This window comes from Lepidochelys kempii, chromosome 8 (genome assembly GCF_965140265.1).
Source record: "Lepidochelys kempii isolate rLepKem1 chromosome 8, rLepKem1.hap2, whole genome shotgun sequence".
In the NCBI taxonomy this organism is placed as follows: Eukaryota; Metazoa; Chordata; order Testudines; family Cheloniidae; genus Lepidochelys; species Lepidochelys kempii.
In genome coordinates this window covers 90374196-90396005 of record NC_133263.1, presented here as the reverse complement: position 1 = coordinate 90396005, position 21810 = coordinate 90374196, and the positions used below count along the sequence as shown (strand labels likewise).

The window sequence follows — 21810 nt, the reverse complement described above, 5'->3', positions numbered from 1 at the left end:
AGGGGCACTTTAGCCAGCTGCCAGGGTACGGAACAGAACATGACACAGTCACCTAGAGGGGGGGTGGCAGGTGGGCATTGGCACATAGAATGCCAGCTATCAGGGGATGGGAGGGAAGCACCAAGGAACTGCCATAGGAAAATCAGTAGGAACTGCTAGGACCCCATCCCCCTTCCCAGCCTACAGCCAGCTGCCTGACTCCCCCAACCCGGGCCTCAGTAGCTCCCCTCATTTCCCTTCCTATCCCTCAGTCCCCCATTCACAGGGAGGTTCTGACACCTGGGCCTCTTACCCTTACCTGGCTTAGGGAAGAATGTCACAATTCATCCCCTCTTCGATGAGGACTAGGGTACACTGCCCTGGCAATACTACCTGCTTATCATCCTCCGCTCTGACTGGGTTGTGGATCCCTGCATTTCCTCCCTTCAGGAACCAGTGCTGTTAACTAACAGCCTACTTCAAACAAAGTGTTTTTTATTTAGCAGCTGGAACAATGCATTAGAGGGCAAAGGACTTTAAATAAGCCTACACACTTATTTAGTCTCAGCTAGTCTGATTTTGCCATAAACTATGTTAGACAGGCTTTCCTCTTCAGTTACAGGAACAGAACTGATTTATATTCCCCTAGCAAGGCCAGATCCTTCTGTGACCCACAATGGTCACCACGCTCAGCATGCCAGCTGTTCTTCACTGCCGCTCCCCACCTCCAGCTTGTCTGAGAGTGTGTCAGCCTGGCTTTCTGTCTGACCCACCCTGTTCAAACTGGGTTGAGCACTCAATCGAAGAGAAGGCTAGAGCCATTAATGCTACTTGCTCTGACTCTGTCTCTTAGCATCTTTAAATGTAAGCTGTTAGGTGACTACTAGAAATGCTTGCCTCTCTCTATGCTTAGATGGATAGGCTGGCTCCAACTCAGTCAGAACCCCAAGGGTGAAATATCCACCCCCATTTATGGGACAGATATACCAGGACAGATCCAGACACCATATTAATAGTCACCAAACAGCACCTGTCCTTTTGTCACATGTTTCTTTGGTTTCCTTTCTTTCATATCCTCCACTCAGCTGAGATTGATCTGGCATTTCCCAAGCTGTGAGACACAACTGGCCAGGGTGGTGCTGACAGACCTCTGAATTGTTCTTTTGTTTCATCTTCCGTTAAAAAAGCAAAGCATGTCTCTAGCAGTTATGGTGGCAATGAAAACTTTTGAAATGTGAAGCAAGAATAACTGAAACATGGATGTCTGTCTGACTTTGCTAAGAGCCTAAAACAAGAGTTTTGAGATGTTGACTGCCCCATTCATTTCAATTAGTTCTGTCACAGATAGCAGTAATGATACTTTGTCAGTATTGTTAACTTTGCATTTCCCATCAAAATATGTAAGAATGAAGAGGCAGTATCATATTATGAAGAACTACGCTAGTGTTTCTCTGAGTGGAAAGAGATGACACAAAGGAGAAGCGGAGCTGGAAGGGGATGTGGAAAGTGTTAAAAATTAAAATATGTAGGCCTGTAATAACCTGCAGTGGGAATGGGGGCAGCAATTTGTTTTATTTTCTTGGAGAGAGGCTCAGCTTTTAAGAGTTTGGGAAACATTGTATTAGTGCTTGTGTTTCTTTGTGCTTTAACTGGTTTTGCAGAATACCTGTGTGTCCCTCCACTGGCAGGGTGAAGTCATCTCAGGTATATTTATGCCCTTACGCTGTTTAGTCTTGTTTGGCAAACGTAATGGATAATACTGAACAGTGACTTTTTAACACGATGTATAGGAACTTTGAAATCAAGTGTATATACACATACCTACACAGAAGGCAACATGACCCGTAACTGACTGGCACACAAAGTTAGGGTCAAAGGTTAGATTTTCATTTTTTTTAAGGAGTTTCAACCAATCCCTTCAAAAGCTAGCAAGCTGCACCATCAGTGAGTATACAAACACTGAGGAAATCCTATAATTATATATATTTGACATCTGTACTTAAGGCAAGGCAAAGATTATATGTGGTTTTTTTGGTGTGTTTAGAATGGTTCAGAACAAGAATGTTATAGAGCTTGCAAAACAGAAAAAAAAAGTTTAGAAAAAGCTGAAAGCTTCTTTGTTTATCCCCACCTTCTTCTCCAGTTTTTTATTCTATTGTTTTTCTCCAGGGTTTTATCTCTGAATTGTTGCCAAAAAAATTTGGCAATCACCATAGTAAATACCATTATTTCTTTCCCTCCCCATATCCCGAAGGACCTTCCACTCCTATATTCCCCAGTGATAACACCTGCCATTGACCTTTTTGACTGTGTAAGGAAACACATTTATTTAGCTTCTATCTCTACCAGTTGCCACATTGGAAGCATATTACAATGTTTGCAGGTCAATCCAGGTGTTATCTCTGGGGAATATAGTAGTGGAGAGTCCTTAGGGATATGGGGAGGGAAAGGAAATAATGTGCTAAGCAATTTGTTGTATCTCCTTCCTGGATAATGTTGGTGTTGTCACCTAATGAACACAGTGACAAGTATAGCTAAGTGGGCCAAAGGGCTGGCTTGTTGAAAATGACAATCAGTCATTTTCCTATGAGTTTCCATATAATAAAATTCAAGCTTGTCCAATGAGGGCAACCGTGTTTGAGTCTTGGATGCTCTCACCTTCTGCCTGGGGAAGGCTCTTTCATAACCTCTAAGTACAGGGATCGTCAACCTTTGGCACGTGGCCCGCCAGGGTAAGCCCCATGGTGGGCCGGGCCAGTTTGTTTATCTGCCGCATCCGCAGATTCAGCAGATTGCAGCTCCCACTGGCCGCAGTTCGCCGCTCCAGGCCAATGGGGGCTGCAGGAAGCAGTAGCCAGCACATCCCTCAGCCCGCGCCGCTTCCCGCAGCCCCCATTGGCCTGGAACTGTGAACCGTGGCCAGTGGGAGCTGCGATCAGCCGAACCTGCGGACACGGCAGGTAAAAAAACCGGCCCGGTCTGCCAGGGGGCTTACCTTAGCAGGACGCGTGCCAAAGGTTACCGATCCCTGCTCTAGTATCTGGTTACACAGTGCTCTTACAGCTGAGAAGAAGGTTGCCTGCCATTCCAACAACACAAAAAAATGCAGTGATCCTGATTGTGGATCAGGCACAAGGGATAACAGAGGAACAGAGAGGTGGTTGAAAGTCACCAAAGCTAATTAATTTCTTAAGTTACGCCCTTGAAGTGATGTTTAGCTGTGGCATTGTCATTTGTGAGCATTAATATGTTAATGAAAGTCTTTGCTTAAAAGCCTAGAGCACTCTGAAATAGCAACAAAATGTGATAGGTAAAGGGGTAGCAGAATTCTGATGTCCTTAGTAATTTTAACTCCTTCTTTTCTAAGGAATAAAATACTGGTTGAAATACTGTGTTGACTGGGTCAGGGATGTTTAATAAAAAGCTCCTCTCTCTTGCTATTTTCACTTCCTGTCATGGTGAATGCAAGAGCAATGAGAAATGTGTTTGGGTCCCCTGCAGTCATAGGACATGGATCCAAAATTTCCTGCCTTCATCATTCCCTATATAAATATAGATGTTCTTGCTGTTCTGAATGATCATGGGGTGACAGAAGGGGTCTCTTCTACCTTCAGTGGGGCAGCTAACTCCCTTACCCTCAACAGGATTTTCACATCCATTTCTACAGGAGAATAGATCCCTTGATCATTGAGAGAGAATCATTACAGACCCAACTACAAATGTACCTAAATGAAAGTATTTCTTCTCTGAAGACCACTAGAATACAAAAATGCACTGCACCTTCATCAGAATGAGCATTATACAAGGGTCAGTCTTTTGGAGTGTAGTGCCATTGGCAGATCCTGTATAGTTAGCTAACATCAGTGAGTGTTATAATAGAGAGTCTTGCAATGAAGGTGCTGTAAAACCTAATATGAAACTGAAAAGAACAATTCTCAATTTGAGCTAACAATGCCTCTCGTTATAAAGAAGTATAAGTCATGTGGTCCCCAATTTAAAACTTTCCCCTGTGCTTCTGCAGTCTTTAGGGTAGGCAGTGGTTTCAATCCTGGGGAATGTGTTTATTCAGTCTAGTAAAAACATTAAAAAAGGGGATAAATCTTCACTGACCCAAAATGCTTTTCATTACTACTATAAACTATAAAACATTTAGAAAGGAGTTTAGAGTAAAGATAATATAGTTTGCATAGCCAGAGTGTATGACCTTGAGTGGTAGTTACAGAGCTCAGTTGCAACTTATAGTACTTCATCACAAAATCATTAAGGGCAAGGGGGAAGATTATAAGGTGTTACATTGATTCTGATAATTAAAAACATGCATGATGCTACAGGCTTGGCCACTGAAAGTAATAAAATTGTGTAAGTTCAAATCCTGTAAAAGGGGTTAATCATTGATTTCAGAATGTGGCAAGTTTACTGATCTTGTTAACAGCAAAAAATGTGTGTGGTTACCTCTCTTGGAAAGAAAAACAGGTATCTGACCTGTTACTAGTAGGATTCCCAAGCCAACAAGGACCCATGCTAATCAAAAATGAATTGCAACTGTTATTCCATTCCGTTTCCTGCCAGAGTCCTTGCATTGGAAAATCAGCACAAGCTATCTTTCAAGACCAAGCTTTGTATTCTTGTGCTACAGTTCTGTCCTGTACGTAATGGCAACGGCAAAAATTCTTAGCCTTTAATCTGTAGCAACGTTGTTAAGACTAAGGGCTAGAACTTAGATTCATAGATTTTTAAAGGCCTGATAGGATCATTGTGATCATCTAGTCCGGGCTCCTCAATAACACAGGCTGTAGGACTTCCTTGAATTACTTCCCATGACAAGTCCAATGTCGTTGAACTTAGAGCAGCGGTTCCCAAACTTGTTCCGCCCCTTGTGCAGGGAAAGCCCCTGCCGGGCGGCGCCAATTGGTTTACCTGCCGTGGTCCACAGGTTCGGCCGATCATGGCTCCCAGTGGCCGCGGGTCGCTGCTCCAGGCCAATGGGAGCTGCTGGAAGCAGCGCGGGCCAAAGGATGTATTGGCCCCTGCTTCCAGTAGCTCCCATTGGCCTGGAGCAGCGAATGGCGGCCACCAGGAACCACAATCGGCCGAACCTGCGGCCACAGCACGTAAACAAACAGGCGCGGCCCGCCAGGGGTTTTCCCTGCACAAGTGGCAGAACAAGTTTGGGAACCACTGACCTAGAGCATATCTTTTTAGAAAAACATCCAGTTCACCACGAGCCTTAGTAATTTGTTCCAATGGTTAACTACCCTCACTGTTAAAATTTGCAACTTATTTCTAGCCTGAATTTGTCTAGCTTCAACTTCTAGCCTTTGCATTTTGTTTGCTAGATTGAAGAGTCCTCTATTATCAAATTTCTGTTCCCCATGTAGATATTTATAGACTGTGATCAAATCAGCCCTTTATAGACTGTGATCAAATCAGCTCTTTGGTAAAATAAACAGATTGAGAATTTCACTATGGGTATGTCTGCACTGCAGCATGGAGTGAGCTTCTCAGTATGGGTAGGTTTCAGAGTAGCAGCCGTGTTAGTCTGTATTCGCAAAAAGAAAAGGAGTACTAGTGGCACCTTAGAGACTAACCAATTTATTTGAGCATAAGTTTTCATGAGCTACAGCTCACTTCATCGGATGCATTGAGCTGTAGCTCACAAAAGCTTATGCTCAAATAAATTGATAAGTCTTTAAGGTGCCACTAGTACTCCTTTTCTCAGTACGGGTAGGCAGATACATGCTAGCTCTACCTAAGGTAGCACACTAAAAATAGCAGGGTAGCCACAGGTAGTACAGAGATAATATAACTTCCCTACTCCTACTTGATATTCCCCAGATATACATCCAAGGATTGCATTAGCCCTTTCGGTCACAGCATCGCACTGAGAGATTATGTTCAGCTGATTATCCACCATGACCCCCAAGTCTCTTTCATAGTCACTGCATCCCAGGATAGAGTTCTCCATCTTGTTTGTGTGGCCTGCATTCTTTGTTCCTAGATGTATGACTTCACACTTATTAGACACCGCAACAGATATTGTTTGATTGCTTATCAGTGGCCTGTCTTCATCATTATTTACCACTTCCCCCAATGTTTGTGTTATCTGAAAACTTTTATCAGTAATGGTTTTGTTTTCTTCCAGGTCACTGACAAAAATATTAAATAACATAGGGCCAAGAACAGATCACTACAAGAAACACACCTATTCAATGATCATTCCCCATTTACAATTACATTTTGAGACCTGTCAGTTAGCCAGTTTTTCATTCATTTTATATGTGCCATGTTGATTTGTATCATCCTAGCTACTTAATCAAAATTTTGTGTGGGACCAAGTCAAATGCCCTACAGAAGTTGAAGTACTTTACATCAGTGCTGTTATCTTTACCAACTAAACTTGTAATCTCATTTTTAAAAAAATCAAGTTAGTTTGACAAAATCTATTTTCCTCACATTTGAAATTTTGATTTCGGCAATGAGTCTTGTTAAAGATTGCCACTGTGGTCCAAATTCTAATTTCTGTTGTACCAGTGTAAATCAAGAGTACCTCCTTTGACTTTGGTGGAGTTGCTTCATATTTGCAACCGTTTGAATGATATAAGAATCTGCTCCTCCATCCCTGACATCGAATGAACCTTTGTGAGAATAATAGGCAATAGTGATTGTTGCCTGATCTATTGATTGTGTATGAATTATATTACCGGTAATTATTTAAGAATTCTCAATTAACACTGAGGCTTGGTAGGTTCTGGTCCTGAGATCAGGCCCGGTGTTAAAATTTACTGTTAAGTTGGGAATCCCGATGTGCATGGTTGCAACACTCTCACTTAGGAAAAACCTGCTGTATTTGTAATAGTTTTATTAACAGTCAGCAAAGTTACAAACACTCCAACCCAGCAAGGTAGAGATAATACAGAATATGCATTTGAGCATCCGTAGACTCACACACCATCCCTTACTAAATAACTTGAAGTGTTAGTTATCAGCTTCCTCGTCATCATCGTCAGTGGGCATCCTCATGGCATCTCCAAAGAGCTGAATCTCTCAAGGCACACAGGCCAGGATACAACTTGTGTAATGTGTTATACTACTGCCTCTATGCCTAATGCATATTCAGTAAGGGTTTCATCCCCTTTTCTTTATTTGTATTTCCTCACCTTACTAATAGTGGGGTAACTTCTCCCACAGTTTACATCCATTTACCTCAAGCTTATTAGCATATACATCAGTCAGTTACCAGGCTATTCCTGTGGTCAGACATCTGCTGTTGTTCCTAACTTTAAAACAGCACAGGCTGGTATAAACTAACATCCGGTGGTTACCTGTCAGGAGTTTAGTCATTACAACATTCTGTCTGATACTTTATGATCTAGTGTTACTCCAGGTTATTTGCTTATGCTAAAGCTTTTTGCCATGATTGCTTTAGCTAAACTATTATCTTACAGGTTTTGAGGCTTGTAGGCTCATTGTATTACTGCCTTAACTTATGACTATGCCTGGCCCATACGCTTACATAGTCATGCCAAAATCAAGCCTCACGGTTGGATAACAGGAGCAAAGGTATGTAAATATCGGTGCTTCCTTTAATTTGCATCTCAAACATAGTAAGCATAAATTGCTCTGCTGTCTTGATAGTATATATGTATTCCTTTAAAAATAATATTTGGCTTAAACCTCATTTAATTTTTTTTAAAAGAAAAGGAGGACTTGTGGCACCTTAGAGACTAAAAAATGTATTTGAGCATAAGCTTTCATGAGCTGCAGCTCACTTCATGGGATGCATTCAGTGGAAAATACAGTGGGGAGATTTATATACACAGAGAACACGAAACAATGGGTGTTACCATATACACTGTAAGGTGAGTGATCAGCTAAGGTGAGTTATTACCAGCAGGAGAGCGGGGCGGGGGGAGCCTTTTGTAGTGATAATCAAGGTGGGCCATTTCCAGCAGTTGACAAGAACCGTCTGAAGAACAGTGGGGGTTGGGGGGTGGGGGAATAAACATGGGGAAATAGTTTTACTTTGTGTAATGACCCATCCACTCCCAGTCTTTATTCAAGCCTAAGTTAATTGTATCCAGTTTGCAAATTAATTCCAATTCAGCAGTCTCTCATTGGAGTCTGGTTTTGAAGTTTTTTTGTTGAAGAATTACCACTCTTAGGTCTGTAATCGAGGGACCAAAGAAATTGACGTGTTCTCTGACTGGTTTTTGAATGTTATAATTCTTGACGTCTGATTTGTGTCCATTTATTCTTTTACGTAGAGACTGTCCAGTTTGACCAATGTACATGGCAGAGGGGCATTGCTGGCACATGATGGCATATATCACATTGGTAGATGTGCAGGTGAATGAGCCTCTGATAGTGTGTCTGATGTGATTAGGCCCTATGATGGTGTCTCCTGAATAGCATTTGTAAAACACATGTTTTCTATTACCAGGTCATGGTAAGAATTAACATTGATATGAACCAGCTCTCCACCTAGCTGTAGATAGAAATCAGCTTTCAGATTTGATAACGTCCAACTGCAAAAGTATGCCAACAAACTTTATTAAAACAAGATTTTTAAAGAACAATTTATTTGAAGCAACTTTTAACTTTAATAATAATTTTCCAGTGAAAGGACAGATTAATAAAATGATTAATGTGCAGATAGTCTTATCAGTAGCAAATGATTTCAGAATTATATTAGAATTTACCCTTATCATGCAAATTGAACTAAGCAATACTTTTCCCACCATGTACATGTGACAAATTTTACAGACACTTCAATACTTACTTACTGCGAAATCGCTGACATGACGAATACTCAGGAGCATACTGTGCATCAGAGCACAAGATAAATAATCGTCTGTAAAATGTGCTAAAACTTTATTATAAACTTCATAGTGGCAAAATAATGGAATTGTTTCCTGTGCACAAGATCTTAACTGTTCACTACTTTATACTGCTGACATATTGACAAAATGAAATTAAAACAAAAATTTAAAAAAAAAACCCTACTCTAGTGGAATAAATCATTGGGATGATGTTCTGTGGTGGTGGAAATCAGTGACATTTATTATGTCCAGTAAAACATTAATCAGTTCTTTCTGGTGCCATTTTAATTCATTCAAGTACTTTGTTTTTTCTTGCTTAAAGGGAAATTATATTTTGAAGAGGGCCTATAAAAATAGCATTGTATTCCATGATTGCTGTAAAAATACTGTTGTGGATTGCTATGTCTTCCCTTTTTGCTAAGTTACAGCTAATTAAGCTCATAATATCTGTCAATCTTGAAAAATTAAGTCTGGTTTCTTCTCCTTCATTTTACCCCAACCATCAATAAAGATTTTACAATTGGAACTTATTTGGACAAGTCAGAAACAGGATCTAACTTGTTTTCTAATAGCAATATTGATTCTTTTGTGCTAACAGGAGTAAAAAAAAGCAGGAAATGTTTATTTTTGTCTGATATAAACAAGTGTTATGATGAATACTATAAATTCAGGGAGCAGAAAGATGCCACTTTTTACATGGTTACTTTTCTAATCATTAGCACTCTTTCAGAATTAAAGACTACATGTCTTCTCAGGGATCACTGAAATATGAAACTAGGTTTTAAATGTAGCTGCTTTATACTGGTCCATGCAGTCTAAGTAGTGCAACATAGTGCTTTTAGAGAAAACAAATACGTTCTTCTTGCCCTAACCAATTACCAGTAGTGAGTGGATAGACAGGTGTTAATTTTCACTGACACATGTTTTTACAGATGTTTGTTGCTTTAAGAATGAGTTTCTTATCTAGAGAGCAATCTTTTTCACAAGTCATTCTACCTCAATTTAATAGCGCTCATGAGATCCTCAGAGTAGACTGCTTATTCCCAAATGAGTAGCCTCTATTTATATGTGTCTATCAGCAGCAGAATTTATGAAAGATACACAAGTTATGTGAACTTTAAATGTTTTCGCAGTTGTTAAACTAGTCCAACTATTTCAACAACAGTCACTGCTTAGAACAGTTTTGGACTCACTAGCTGCTCAGCTGAAGTTTGAAAACCCTGTGTGTAAACCAAGCAAATCCCAGATTGCTTGTCAACTGCAAAAAACACAGTCTCGTCTTGACATTTCCTACTGAGGAAACCACTTAGAAGATATTTTCTGTTTGAATTATTCAAACCATCCTCTTCCATGCCCACTGTCCACCCATTGCCATGGTTCTGCAATGAGCACAGAAGAAAAAAAAAGTAAGCCTTACTGGCAAAAAACACAGTATGGTACCGGCAGACTCAGAGAGAAGAAATTTCTACAAAACTATGCCACCACCATGAACGAGGCAAGAAGATCCTACCTGTCCACTCCCACAGAGGCAGCAAGGTCATGGCTTGTGGAACTTTTCTGGCAGCAGTAAAAGGGCTCGAGACCCTCATAGGTCTGTCTGCTAAAATGCCTAATTTAACCAGGTTTTCCCACATGTAGGCAGCTCTTATAATACACTGTGCATTTCAGAATACCTTCGGACATGCTTGGAGATGCATCTTGGATTGTGCTTGGGTATCTTAAAAGGAATCTTTGAAAATTGAGCTGAATACTACTGTTAAATAAAAAACAGAGGTTAAAAAATAGCTAATTTTTGCAGTTAGCTTTTCCTTACGGTAGTAACTGTTATTTTTTTCAGTAATTCTGGCTTATAGAAGTTACCAGTAGATGCAGTTTTTCAGTTGAATAATAGTTTAAGCAAGTTAACATATATATTATTTTAATTAACTTGTGCTGATGCATGTATTTCACTTCTAATACAAGTGTCAGATTTATGTCATTTGTTTATCATGTTTAAGTTTAAAATATTGACTCACCAGCACACAATACAAATGAAAAGTTAGCTGTAAGACCAAATTAATTCTCCCCCCCTTACCCGCCCCCCAAAAACAGAGCAGGAAGGACAATAACATTAATCAAAATAAGATGAGGTATAAAAGTTAGAAACAGATGGGCTCACTCAGGTCAATCTAATTTCTAGTGTCAGCTAGTGACATCACAGAATTATTCATCGCACCAGGGGCCAATGACTGAGTGGACCATTCACCTCTAGAGATGGTTCCTTCAGGTACAGTTTCCACAGATAACCGAAGGCAGATTGTTTGTTATCAAGGTAGGACAAGAACTTTAGGATGGCAATATCAAAAAGTGGGATAATTAATCACTGTTTCATAGGAGAGGAGGAAACAAAAGCATTGGGTAGACAAGCAGGACAATCCTATGAAAGTAAGAAACTGTCATTCCACTGAGACTTATAAGTGTATTTACAATGTATTTATTTAAAAATTGGCACTTGCCTTAGATTAAATGTGCCTTCCTTTTGATATAGATCTGTTATACCTAAACCTCTACAAATTCCAAGGTTTTATTAAGGTTTACAGAAATATCTGTATATTGTGTTTCAAGCTATTATAGAGTTGTAAATCAAAAATCATTAGTGTTGATAATTGCAAAAACCTGTGTTGTTCTAACTTCGCAGTCTTGTCAGTTGTCAGCAGTGAGTACAGTAGTTCTGAGAGAGACAGAAATCAGTACTAGAGCTGGCGGAAATTTTTTTTGAATTTCATGCATTTTAATGCAAATAGAGACAGTTTTTCACAAAAAAATTATTTACTTCAAATGTGCCCATTATTCTGACCAGCTCTTTCACTAAGCCTTAGAAATATCCTTGCGTCCATTATTCCATCAGACCTTCAAGGGCCTTAACCTCATTTATACTAAGACCCCTTAAAATGGGTGTTAATTGTATGTACACCCACTCTAAGTCCCCTTTACATTGCCAGAGTGGAATAAAGAGCCTTAGTGTAAATGACAGGTTTCAGAGTAACAGCCGTGTTAGTCTGTATTCGCAAAAAGAAAAGGAGTACTTGTGGCACCTTAGAGACTAACCAATTTATTTGAGCATGAGCTTTCGTGAGCTACAGCTCACTTCATCGGATGCATACCGTGGAAACTGCAGCAGACTTTATATACACACAGAGAATATGAAACAATACCTCCTCCCACCCCACTGTCCTGCTGGTAATAGCTTATCTAAAGTGATCATCAAGTTGGGCCATTTCCAGCACAAATCCAGGTTTTCTCACCCTCCACCCCCACACACACAAATTCACTCTCCTGCTGGTGATAGCCCATCCAAAGTGACAACTCTCTACACAATGTGCATGATAATCAAGTTGGGCCATTTCCTGCACAAATCCAGGTTCTCTCACCCCCTCACCCCCCTCCCAAAAACCACACACACAAACTCACTATCCTGCTGGTAATAGCTCATCCAAAGTGACCACTCTCCCTACAATGGGCCATTTCACTGAATATAGCGCAAGTAGCTATATATAATATAGCGCTATATTGATGACATCTTCATCATCTGGACCCATGGAAAAGAAGCCCTTGAGGAATTCCACCATGATTTCAACAATTTCCATCCCACCATCAACCTCAGCCTGGTCCAGTCCACACAAGAGATCCACTTCCTGGACACTACAGTGCTAATAAACAATGGTCACATAAACACCACCCTATACCGGAAACCTACTGACCGCTATTCCTACCTGCATGCCTCCAGCTTTCACCCTGACCACACCACACGATCCATCGTCTACAGCCAAGCTCTGCGATACAACCGCATTTGCTCCAACCCCTCAGACAGAGACAAACACCTACAAGATCTCTGTCAAGCTTTCTTACAACTACAATACCCACCTGCAGAAGTAAAGAAACAGATTGATAGAGCCAGAAGAGTTCCCAGAAGTTACCTACTACAGGACAGGCCTAACAAAGAAAATAACAGAACGCCACTAGCCGTCACCTTCAGCCCCCAACTAAAACCCCTCCAACGCATTATTAAGGATCTACAACCTATCCTAAAGGATGACCCAACACTCTCACAAATCTTGGGAGACAGGCCAGTCCTTGCCTACAGACAGCCCCGCAACCTGAAGCAAATACTCACCAACAACCACATACCACACAACAGAACCACTAACCCAGGAATTTATCCTTGCAACAAAGCCCGTTGCCAATTGTGCCCACATATCTATTCAGGGGACACCATCACAGGGCCTAATAACATCAGCCACACTATCAGAGGCTCGTTCACCTGCACATCCACCAATGTGATATATGCCATCTTGTGCCAGCAATGCCCCTCTGCCATTTACATTGGTCAAACTGGACAGTCTCTACGTAAAAGAATAAATGGACACAAATCAGATGTCAAGAATTATAACATTCATAAACCAGTCGGAGAACACTTCAATCTCTCTGGTCACGCAATCACAGACATGAAGGTCGCTATCTTAAAACAAAAAAACTTCAAATCCAGACTCCAGCGAGAAACTGCTGAATTGGAATTCATTTGCAAATTGGATACTATTAATTTAGGCTTAAATAGAGACTGGGAGTGGCTAAGTCATTATACAAGGTAGCCTATTTCCCCTTGTTTTTTCCTACCCCCCCCCCCAGATGTTCTGGTTTAACTTGGATTTAAACTTGGAGAGTGGTCAGTTTGGATGAGCTATTACCAGCAGGAGAGTGAGTTTGTGTGTGTATGGGGGTGGGGGGAGTGAGAAAACCTGGATTTGTGCTGGAAATGGCCCACCTTGATTATCATGCACATTGTAGGGAGAGTGGTCACTTTGGATGAGCTATTACCAGCAGGATAGTGAGTTTGTGTGTGTGGTTTTTGGGAGGGGGGTGAGGGGGTGAGAGAACCTGGATTTGTGCAGGAAATGGCCCAACTTGATTATCATGCACATTGTGTAGAGAGTTGTCACTTTGGATGGGCTATCACCAGCAGGAGAGTGAATTTGTGGGCGGGGGTGGAGGGTGAGAAAACCTGGATTTGTGCTGGAAATGGCCCAACTTGATGATCACTTTAGATAAGCTATTACCAGCAGGACAGTGGGGTGGGAGGAGGTATTGTTTCATATTCTCTGTGTGTATATAAAGTCTGCTGCAGTTTCCACGGTATGCATCCGATGAAGTGAGCTGTAGCTCACGAAAGCTCATGCTCAAATAAATTGGTTAGTCTCTAAGGTGCCACAAGTACTCCTTTTCTTTTAGTGTAAATCAAAATTAAGGCCTAGATTCACCTTACTGATAAGGTGGTCTAAAATGTATCTGAATTTTTTCATGTTTCCTAACATTCCTGTAGTATTTAAGGGTTTGATTTATATGTTTCACTGAGACATTTTATGTAAATTCCAAGAGAAATATGGGATCTGTGAGAGAAACATGGACTCTACAAATAAGTTTGTTTTTGTGTTCAGTCTTGTCCAACTGAACTCCTTTTTGTTTGCATACAGATAGAAAGATGGGCCTTATCTACCACTCTTCCTAGTTAATATTATCCTTTACCATGTGGTGAAAGCAGTCATTACTATATTAATATCTATTACAAAAACAGAATTATAAAAATTATAGACTAGATAGTTAAAAGGTCAAATCCTGCAGTGCTAACTATAAGGGAGTTTTGTCTGAGTAAAGATTGAATAAAATCTAAGTACGTACTGAGGGATTTGGTCCAGTGTTTGTAATGATATATATAGATATAGATATCCTCCTGGGAAAACTTTGAGAGGTAAAAGGTATCCTGTTCTTCACCTCCTATGCTAAAAAATGTGCAAGTCTCACACTATGTTAAGTGCATGTATAATAATTCTCACATATGGCAATAGTATACATGTGTAGTATCCCTCTAGGGAATATCAGCTTCCTGGTCAAACAGGCGCTTTAAACAGCTTTTGTGCATGTGAAAACAATTAAATGTTTAACTAAGGAGATCCTCAGATACATTAGATTGATATTATTTGTCTTAAGAAAGCTACACCAAGCCGTGAAAGATTTGAATCTGGGTGGCCGTTGAAGACACAGCAGTTTGACTGTAAAGTTGTTACAGTTTGTCACTGTTAATAAAAAGTGTTTTAAAATGTATCATGTGTCAGCTATTAAGGATTTTGGAAGAATTCATTGTTAGAAACAACCTCCGAGGGGTAAAGCTTAACTAGTTACACAGGGGAAGTTCCTTTCTCTCAAATTTCCATTTTAATTGGTGTTTAACTTAGACTTCCTAGACTTCCTAGGCTGAGTGGAAGCATTTCGTACTGTCACATAAGAGACTCTGGCTTGAACTTGCCTGCAGTCCATCAGGTATTGGGAGTGCTATAGAATCAAGGAGCCCATCTCAAAATGGGTGGAAAGTGAGTCTGGTATCACTCAGTTAAGACTCATTGCAGCCAGTTGATTGGAGTTCCATCAAATAGTCCTATCTACAGGTCAATGTCCAATGAGAGTTGGATCAGTAACATATATGTGGGATCATCAGAACTGTGTGAGAGAGAGCCAAGGATAAAGTTTTGATAGAAGACACGGTGGTTAGAACTTATAATTTTACCCTATTTGATTAGTCCTCAGAATCTTTGTATATTAGTTTTTCTTCTACATCCAGAATTTACCTTCCAACATAACCCTAAAATATCTTTGTCAAATAAAACATGAGCACTAGGAGTTTCCTGCCATTTTCATAACTGCAAGCACATGATGTAAGAAATCTACCAGGAAAGATCCAAATACTATTACTAGTGCTGTTTCATAACCAGTTACAGCTGCTGCTCCACTGAGTAAGAACGCAGTTGGCTATCATGTTCTGTGCCTCTCCTGCTTGCAAGAATGTGACTTGAGTTTCTAGAAAGAGTTTTAGTAGGGAAGAAATTATTGTAAAGCATTTTAGAGGAGTGAATCTCAGATCTAGAATTCCAACTGAAAAAATTTGTCAATATTTAAATCGAATGCATGAACACTAAATGTTTTTACCTGTGAATGTTACTGGGATTTTCTTGGCAGCTTTTTCTTTCCAAAAATGAATTATGTAGATAGAGGTACTGTAAAACTTTCTAACGACGACAAAGAAAAACATACAGTAATTGCTAGTATATCCTTGCCAAGAGATTAATTGCATAAGAAATATATTTTATTCAGCTTCCAGCACTGCCTTGCTTTCACTAGTAGAAAACACATGTCAGCTCTCACCAGTGATGTTTATGTCTTTGCACAAACCTGCCTTCTTTCAGCAGAAAAATGCTCTAACTAGAAATGACTGCAGGTTACGGGGAGGGAGTGAAATGTTAGGTAGAACTGAGTAATACTCAGAACAATATGCTGGTGAAACTGTAAGAAATGTAAGTGACTGTGTTTTCATAGGGCCAAGCACAATGAAGGTCCCGATCCTGATCTGTACCACTGTTCATTAAATAGGAATCTGAACTCACCTTTATTTTTAGATGCTCTATCTGCCCATGCATCTGAGGCAACATGTTTAAGGTGCCTATCAAGGTGTAATGTGCAACAGTCAACAGCTAAGTAGAATAATAAAGAAGCCACCTGTCAAGGTAATATGTAAAATTCACTGAAGTTAGGAGCCTGAGTATTCATTGGTACCATAGGACCCCCACCCCAATACATTAATGATGACAAAACAGCAACATTATTTCTTCTTGTTATTGGTATCCCTCTGTTGTAGGTTTTTTTTTCCTGGACACTAAAACATAACTGCCTTGTGATTTTAAATGGGTTTCTAAACTAGAACAGAATATATTACCCCAGATATCACTTTCCCTGAAATTGCATAGTGACATACAAGCCTGGACAATTCTTTTCCCTTTCCAAAATGAATGCAACCCTTGCATTTCTGAAATATTGTTATGAAATAGGGCCAATATGTTCCCATTTTCTAAATTAGACACAAGTAACTGTTTTGTGCTCCTTTGGAAAGTATGAGAGAATATTATTCATCTGTTTGCTTTAATGGATTCCTGCCAAATAAAAACATATAAATTTTATTTTATATAAAGTTGGAACAGGAATATAGATAAATTGTATGATGTGGTTAATAATGTAAAGATAAATTATGCAGGATTAATCTGTATATATGGGTATACTGTGCCATACATAATAATAAAAAAGCCCATCTGATTGCCCATACAAATAATTATACAGTTAAATGGAGCAGATTTCTCTTTTCCATTCTGTCATTTCTTACTATTTATTATGAACTCAGTTCCTCTAAAGCAAAATATCCCTTGTCTCGAGTCACATGTTCTTAAGTGTGTAACTTTTGGGAAATAAAATTAACTAATTCTTAGTTACCCTCTACTCCCACTTCTCCAAGGGAAAAGTAAAGAATGCTTCAATTGGGACAACTCAAAGTTCAAGACCTTTGAAGGCTCAAATCCTGTGGTCCTCATGCAGCCAAACTTCCCATCAGTTTTACTGTGACTTTTGACTGCACTAGGAGGTTTGCTGATGCGAGGACTACAGGATCTGAGCCCTTAAAGCTCTTGAACTGTCTGTTGTCTCTCTTGAAATATTCTGCACTTTTCCCTGAGAGAAGTGGAGTCATAGAAAGTGAATTAGAACATTCAGTCATCTGTGCTTGGCAGAATAGGATGTATTTTCCCATCAAGGCTCAGCTGCTTGATGTAAATAACTCATATTAATGCCTGGGTCTGTCTAGTTTAGTGGTGCAGTAAGACAAAAATAATTCTTTAATTGTTTTTCTCCGTCGATAAACAGTGCCTCCAGTTTGCAGATTTACAAGTGGGGTAAAAAAGCAAATAGGCTATATTTATGGTTAAAGTCGTTCCATCTATCCACTTGGCATATCTCAGGGATAAATTCTGTTTCTTTGCTTTTGCCCTCAAAACAGTTAAAAATAAAGCATTTTACTTTGCACATGTATTGTAGCTGTCTGTGTGTTTTTTGCATGTTCATTGTTGAATTTCAGTGGCCATCATGTTACCCATTCACCTACCTTTGTTACATGGTTCTGAGGTTCATCTCAGTCTCCTCTAATATAGCCTACATAATTTAGTGCTAGCTGCTCATTTGGCCACCTCAGTATTGGCAGCCCAGCTGTCTAATTTAACTGACCAATTATATATCCAAGCATTTACACCTTATTCATCACACTAGTATCTGAGCTCAACACAATAATAGGCCTAGATTCTTCCTTAGTTCATCCAAGATCTTTGGGGTATTTTCTTCCATGTCTTCTCCTCTTCTTTTTCTACTTTTTATCTTCAGGTACTGTCAGTAGCTTAAGTACATAAGTTTCCAACTTTCATTAGTGATATGACAAAAATAACTGACCCTGCTTATGCTGGTTTCTATGTTTTTGCTCTTAATGCATTGGAATTCAGTAGTCCACACCAAAAAAAAAAAAAAAAAAAAAAATCCTGAACCCTCTAACTCCAGTTTCTCTATTGGTTTAGTAAATACATCTAAAGTTAACTCACATTAACATCTTGATCTTAAAACAACAACTATTGCTAAAGCAAATCCCTAGATCTAGTTCCTTGCATTAACTGTTGCTGAAATTAATGACCATATGAAAAACAGTGTTTTATCGGATGTGCTTTAATTGGAGTTTGGCCATTTCTGATAATATAGAAAAGGACTGGAATAGAAAGGAAGTATTTTAAAAAAACTGACTTTAAAATACAAATCTGGATCTGCAGTGGCATTCATATTTCTAAAACGGAGTTGGCAGACTTGTTGCATAAAGTTAAGAGAGAGCTAATCTAAATTCAGACTACATCATTGAATAGAAAACAATAAATGGAGTACTTAATATTGAGAACAGTTTGTCACTGAAACATGTTACAAAGTTGGATATCTCAGCCCATTTCTACTTAACTTATTTTCTGCTATCAGCATATTAATAGGATACTATTAAGAGGATACTAATAAAGGAGCAGTTGTTTCATGTCACAAGGTACACTAAAGGCCATTTAAATGTTCACAGTGGCGTCACACTGCAACAAAAAGGCAGTGAGGCAGTTTTGGTTCAACAGAGCAATAGTGCAGTATGCTGAGCTGACAAAGAGCTTTCCAATTATTTGTACCATTGGACTAACTTCTGTCACAGTGCACCAATACAAACTCATTGATTTCAGTAAGAGGAGAATTTGGCCTTATATCTTTTTCCATTCACCCCCCTTTGATTTTTATTTTATTTTTTTTTGTTACTTTTTAAACCATATCACGTCTCCATTTCAAATAAAAAATGACCCTTATGAAAAGCCCTTATTTATGGACTGCCTTTCTATGAGTGCCTGCTGCACTCAGTCCTTCTACTTCTTTTGTATGTTACTTACACAGGGTTCACCTGGAAAAGGGCCAGAAAGTTATGAGGACTGAATGGAACTGGAGTCATTCGCAACTGAAAAACCTTTTTAAGAAACAGCACCATGAATTCACATCACAAAGCACCTTTGCATTTTGACATCATAGTGATGTAGCTGAGCTATAATAGTGTTTAAACCCAGTGATGGATGGCTTTATAGTCTGAAACCATTTTGCCTGTTTGAATGTGCCTTTTTATTCTTCATAAGACCCTTATGTAAGGAACTATAGCTAATAAGTGCCATTGGGCTTTGTTATCCTTCCTGTTTACATTTTTAATTTGTCAAACTCAGATGGAGTGAAACAGGATATCCGAAATGGGAGAAATTAGAGCAGGACAAAACGACAAAACATATTAACACTGGGAAAGCATTAGGAGCGTCCCTGTGTGAGAAGCAAAGAGAGAAACTGAGAGTGTGAAATATTCTGGATTGGTCATTTTCTGATTTGGGGGCTTTATTTTGTGTGTATCTGTGTGTTATTACATGGTAAGGCCTCAACTGGAGCATTGTATCTAGTTCTGGGCACCATATTACAAGAAAGATATGAACTAATCGGTGATAGTCACAAGGAGGATGGTGAAAATTTGTTCTCCTTAACCTCTGAGGATAGGACAAAAAGCAATGGGCTTAAATTGCAGCCAGGGAGGTTTAGGTTGGACATTAGGAAAAACTTAAGCACTGGAACAAATTTCCGAGGGGGGTTTTGGAATCTCTGACATTGGAGGTTTTTAAGAACAGGTTAGACAAACACCTGCCAGGAATGGTCTAGTTATTACTTAGTCCTGCCTAAAGTGCAGGGGACTGGATTAGATGACCTATTGAGGTCCTTTCCAGTCCTACACTTCTATGATTATGTGATTACAGCAAAGGCAGCTAGTGCCCAAGATTGATATAAATGTTGCCAATGAAGAGAATTCTTTTTTTTTTTTTATCCAAAAATCAAAAGAAAGATAATGGGAAAAGAATATCCCAAGAAATTATAGTAATTTATTTGCCAATGGTTCTCAGCCTTTTACATGCCGTGACCTTTCCTCAGGCCCATCTAGCTGGAATGTAGTCAGGACTACCCTCGTATCTACCAATATGGAGAAGGGAGAAATGTTTGCGACCCCTCTGACATGTTTTCACAACTGCAAGCTTGCAAACCCATGCTTTGTATGATGATCTTGTGTGGCAGTAGAGTAGGCATGGAACATGTTGCATTTGCAATGTGAAGACAAATTTCTCCTCTCTACTCAGCACTAGAGATCTCTGCTGCATGTTCTGCATTTGCTTTGCTTACTGGACTTCTGTCACCATCAGTAGGAATTCCATAAATGTAATAAGTGCAGAATATTCAAATAAAACCCATACTAAGTTGAGAAATCTACAGTGCAGCTCCAAGTAGTGACTTTTACTCTTGGTCTTTTAAAATGAATGTGCATTTTTGTTTAAATCAGAAAGGTGCGGGTCATTTTTCAGAGATACCAAATGAGACATAAGGAATAATATGCAAGCAGCTATCTTTAGCAAGCTTTGTTCAATCAAATGTTACTGACACCTGAGTATAGTGTAAATTCAATACAGGGTGCTCTTATATGTAGCTAAAAGTAATGACACATGGGAAGCTCCAGCAGAATCCAAATGCAGTGGGAAAGTTCCAAGATAAACATCCATGCTTTTGCAAAAATATTAGAAGAAGCAAATGAAAAAGAAATGGAAAGTAATTTTTTTAAAAATCACCTTAAAGCAGTGGTTCCCAAACTGGGGTTCGTAAAATGTTACAGGGGGTTCTCGGGGGAAAAAAATCCCTAATGGCGGAGAGAGCTGTCCCTGAGGACCCCAGGCAGCATGGGGCCAGCAGCCTGGAGCCCCTCGACTTCCAAGAGCTAAGGAGATCAAAGCAAGCATATCTATCACACTGAGGAGATTTAAACTTCAAGACTCCTTATAAGAAATGTAAAGGGAGGTGGATATTTACTGCTGTTTTTAAAATTAAATAGGCAGCTAGTATAGTTTTTAAAATTATTATGAAGAACATGTTTAAGCTTTGTTGCAATATGTGTTGTTTGCCTGGACTGCTCAAGACCTGAATGCTTGCGTAGGAGGAACTCCTTTGAGTTGGCATCTTAAATACCTTCATGCTGTTTCACATCTGATACTCCTTGATGAAACATAGGAGCCTTGTCTTATAACAGGCTTATTCAAAATGATACAAGCTATGAAAGTGAGATCTTGGAAGATTGTTACCATTTTCATAATGTAATAAAAAATACTGTAATGATAAATAATAATTAATAATAAATAGTGTGTAATAATGTCATGACATGTCATGAAAACAAATTTTATATTTCCAAGATCACTGCTATTATAATTTATACTCAGGTAAAGGAGAAAATCCCTGGAAATATTCATTTTTAGAAGGGGGTTTGCGAGACTTGACATTTTAGTGAAAGGTTCACAGGTTGTTAAAGTTTGGGAACCACTACCTTAAAGCAATGCAGGATCATCTGTCTGTAGTTAAAGTTCAAGCCTTCCCTTTTACTCTGCTGCTCTAAACTGACATGGGAACAACATATAAGTTGCCATTGACATATGGAGCACTGGAAGTAAGAGATGCAAAATCAACTATTTTTATATATGTATAT

The 21810-nt window shown here is 39.3% G+C and overlaps 1 protein-coding gene across 4 annotated transcripts in view; it reads left to right on the top strand.

The window, feature by feature from the left end:
• Nucleotides 1-21810, top strand: part of ROR1 (receptor tyrosine kinase like orphan receptor 1) — a 248812-nt gene that overhangs the window by 204234 nt on the left and 22768 nt on the right. The window contains exon 1 of one of the 4 annotated variants that reach the window (XM_073357449.1): nucleotides 8114-8325. The exons of the other annotated variants lie outside the window; for them this stretch is intronic. Coding sequence (XP_073213550.1) covers nucleotides 8318-8325 — 8 coding nt within the window. The 5' untranslated portion in view covers nucleotides 8114-8317. Of the gene's footprint in view, nucleotides 1-8113; nucleotides 8326-21810 lie in introns of those variants that run through there. 4 annotated transcript variants of the gene reach the window in all.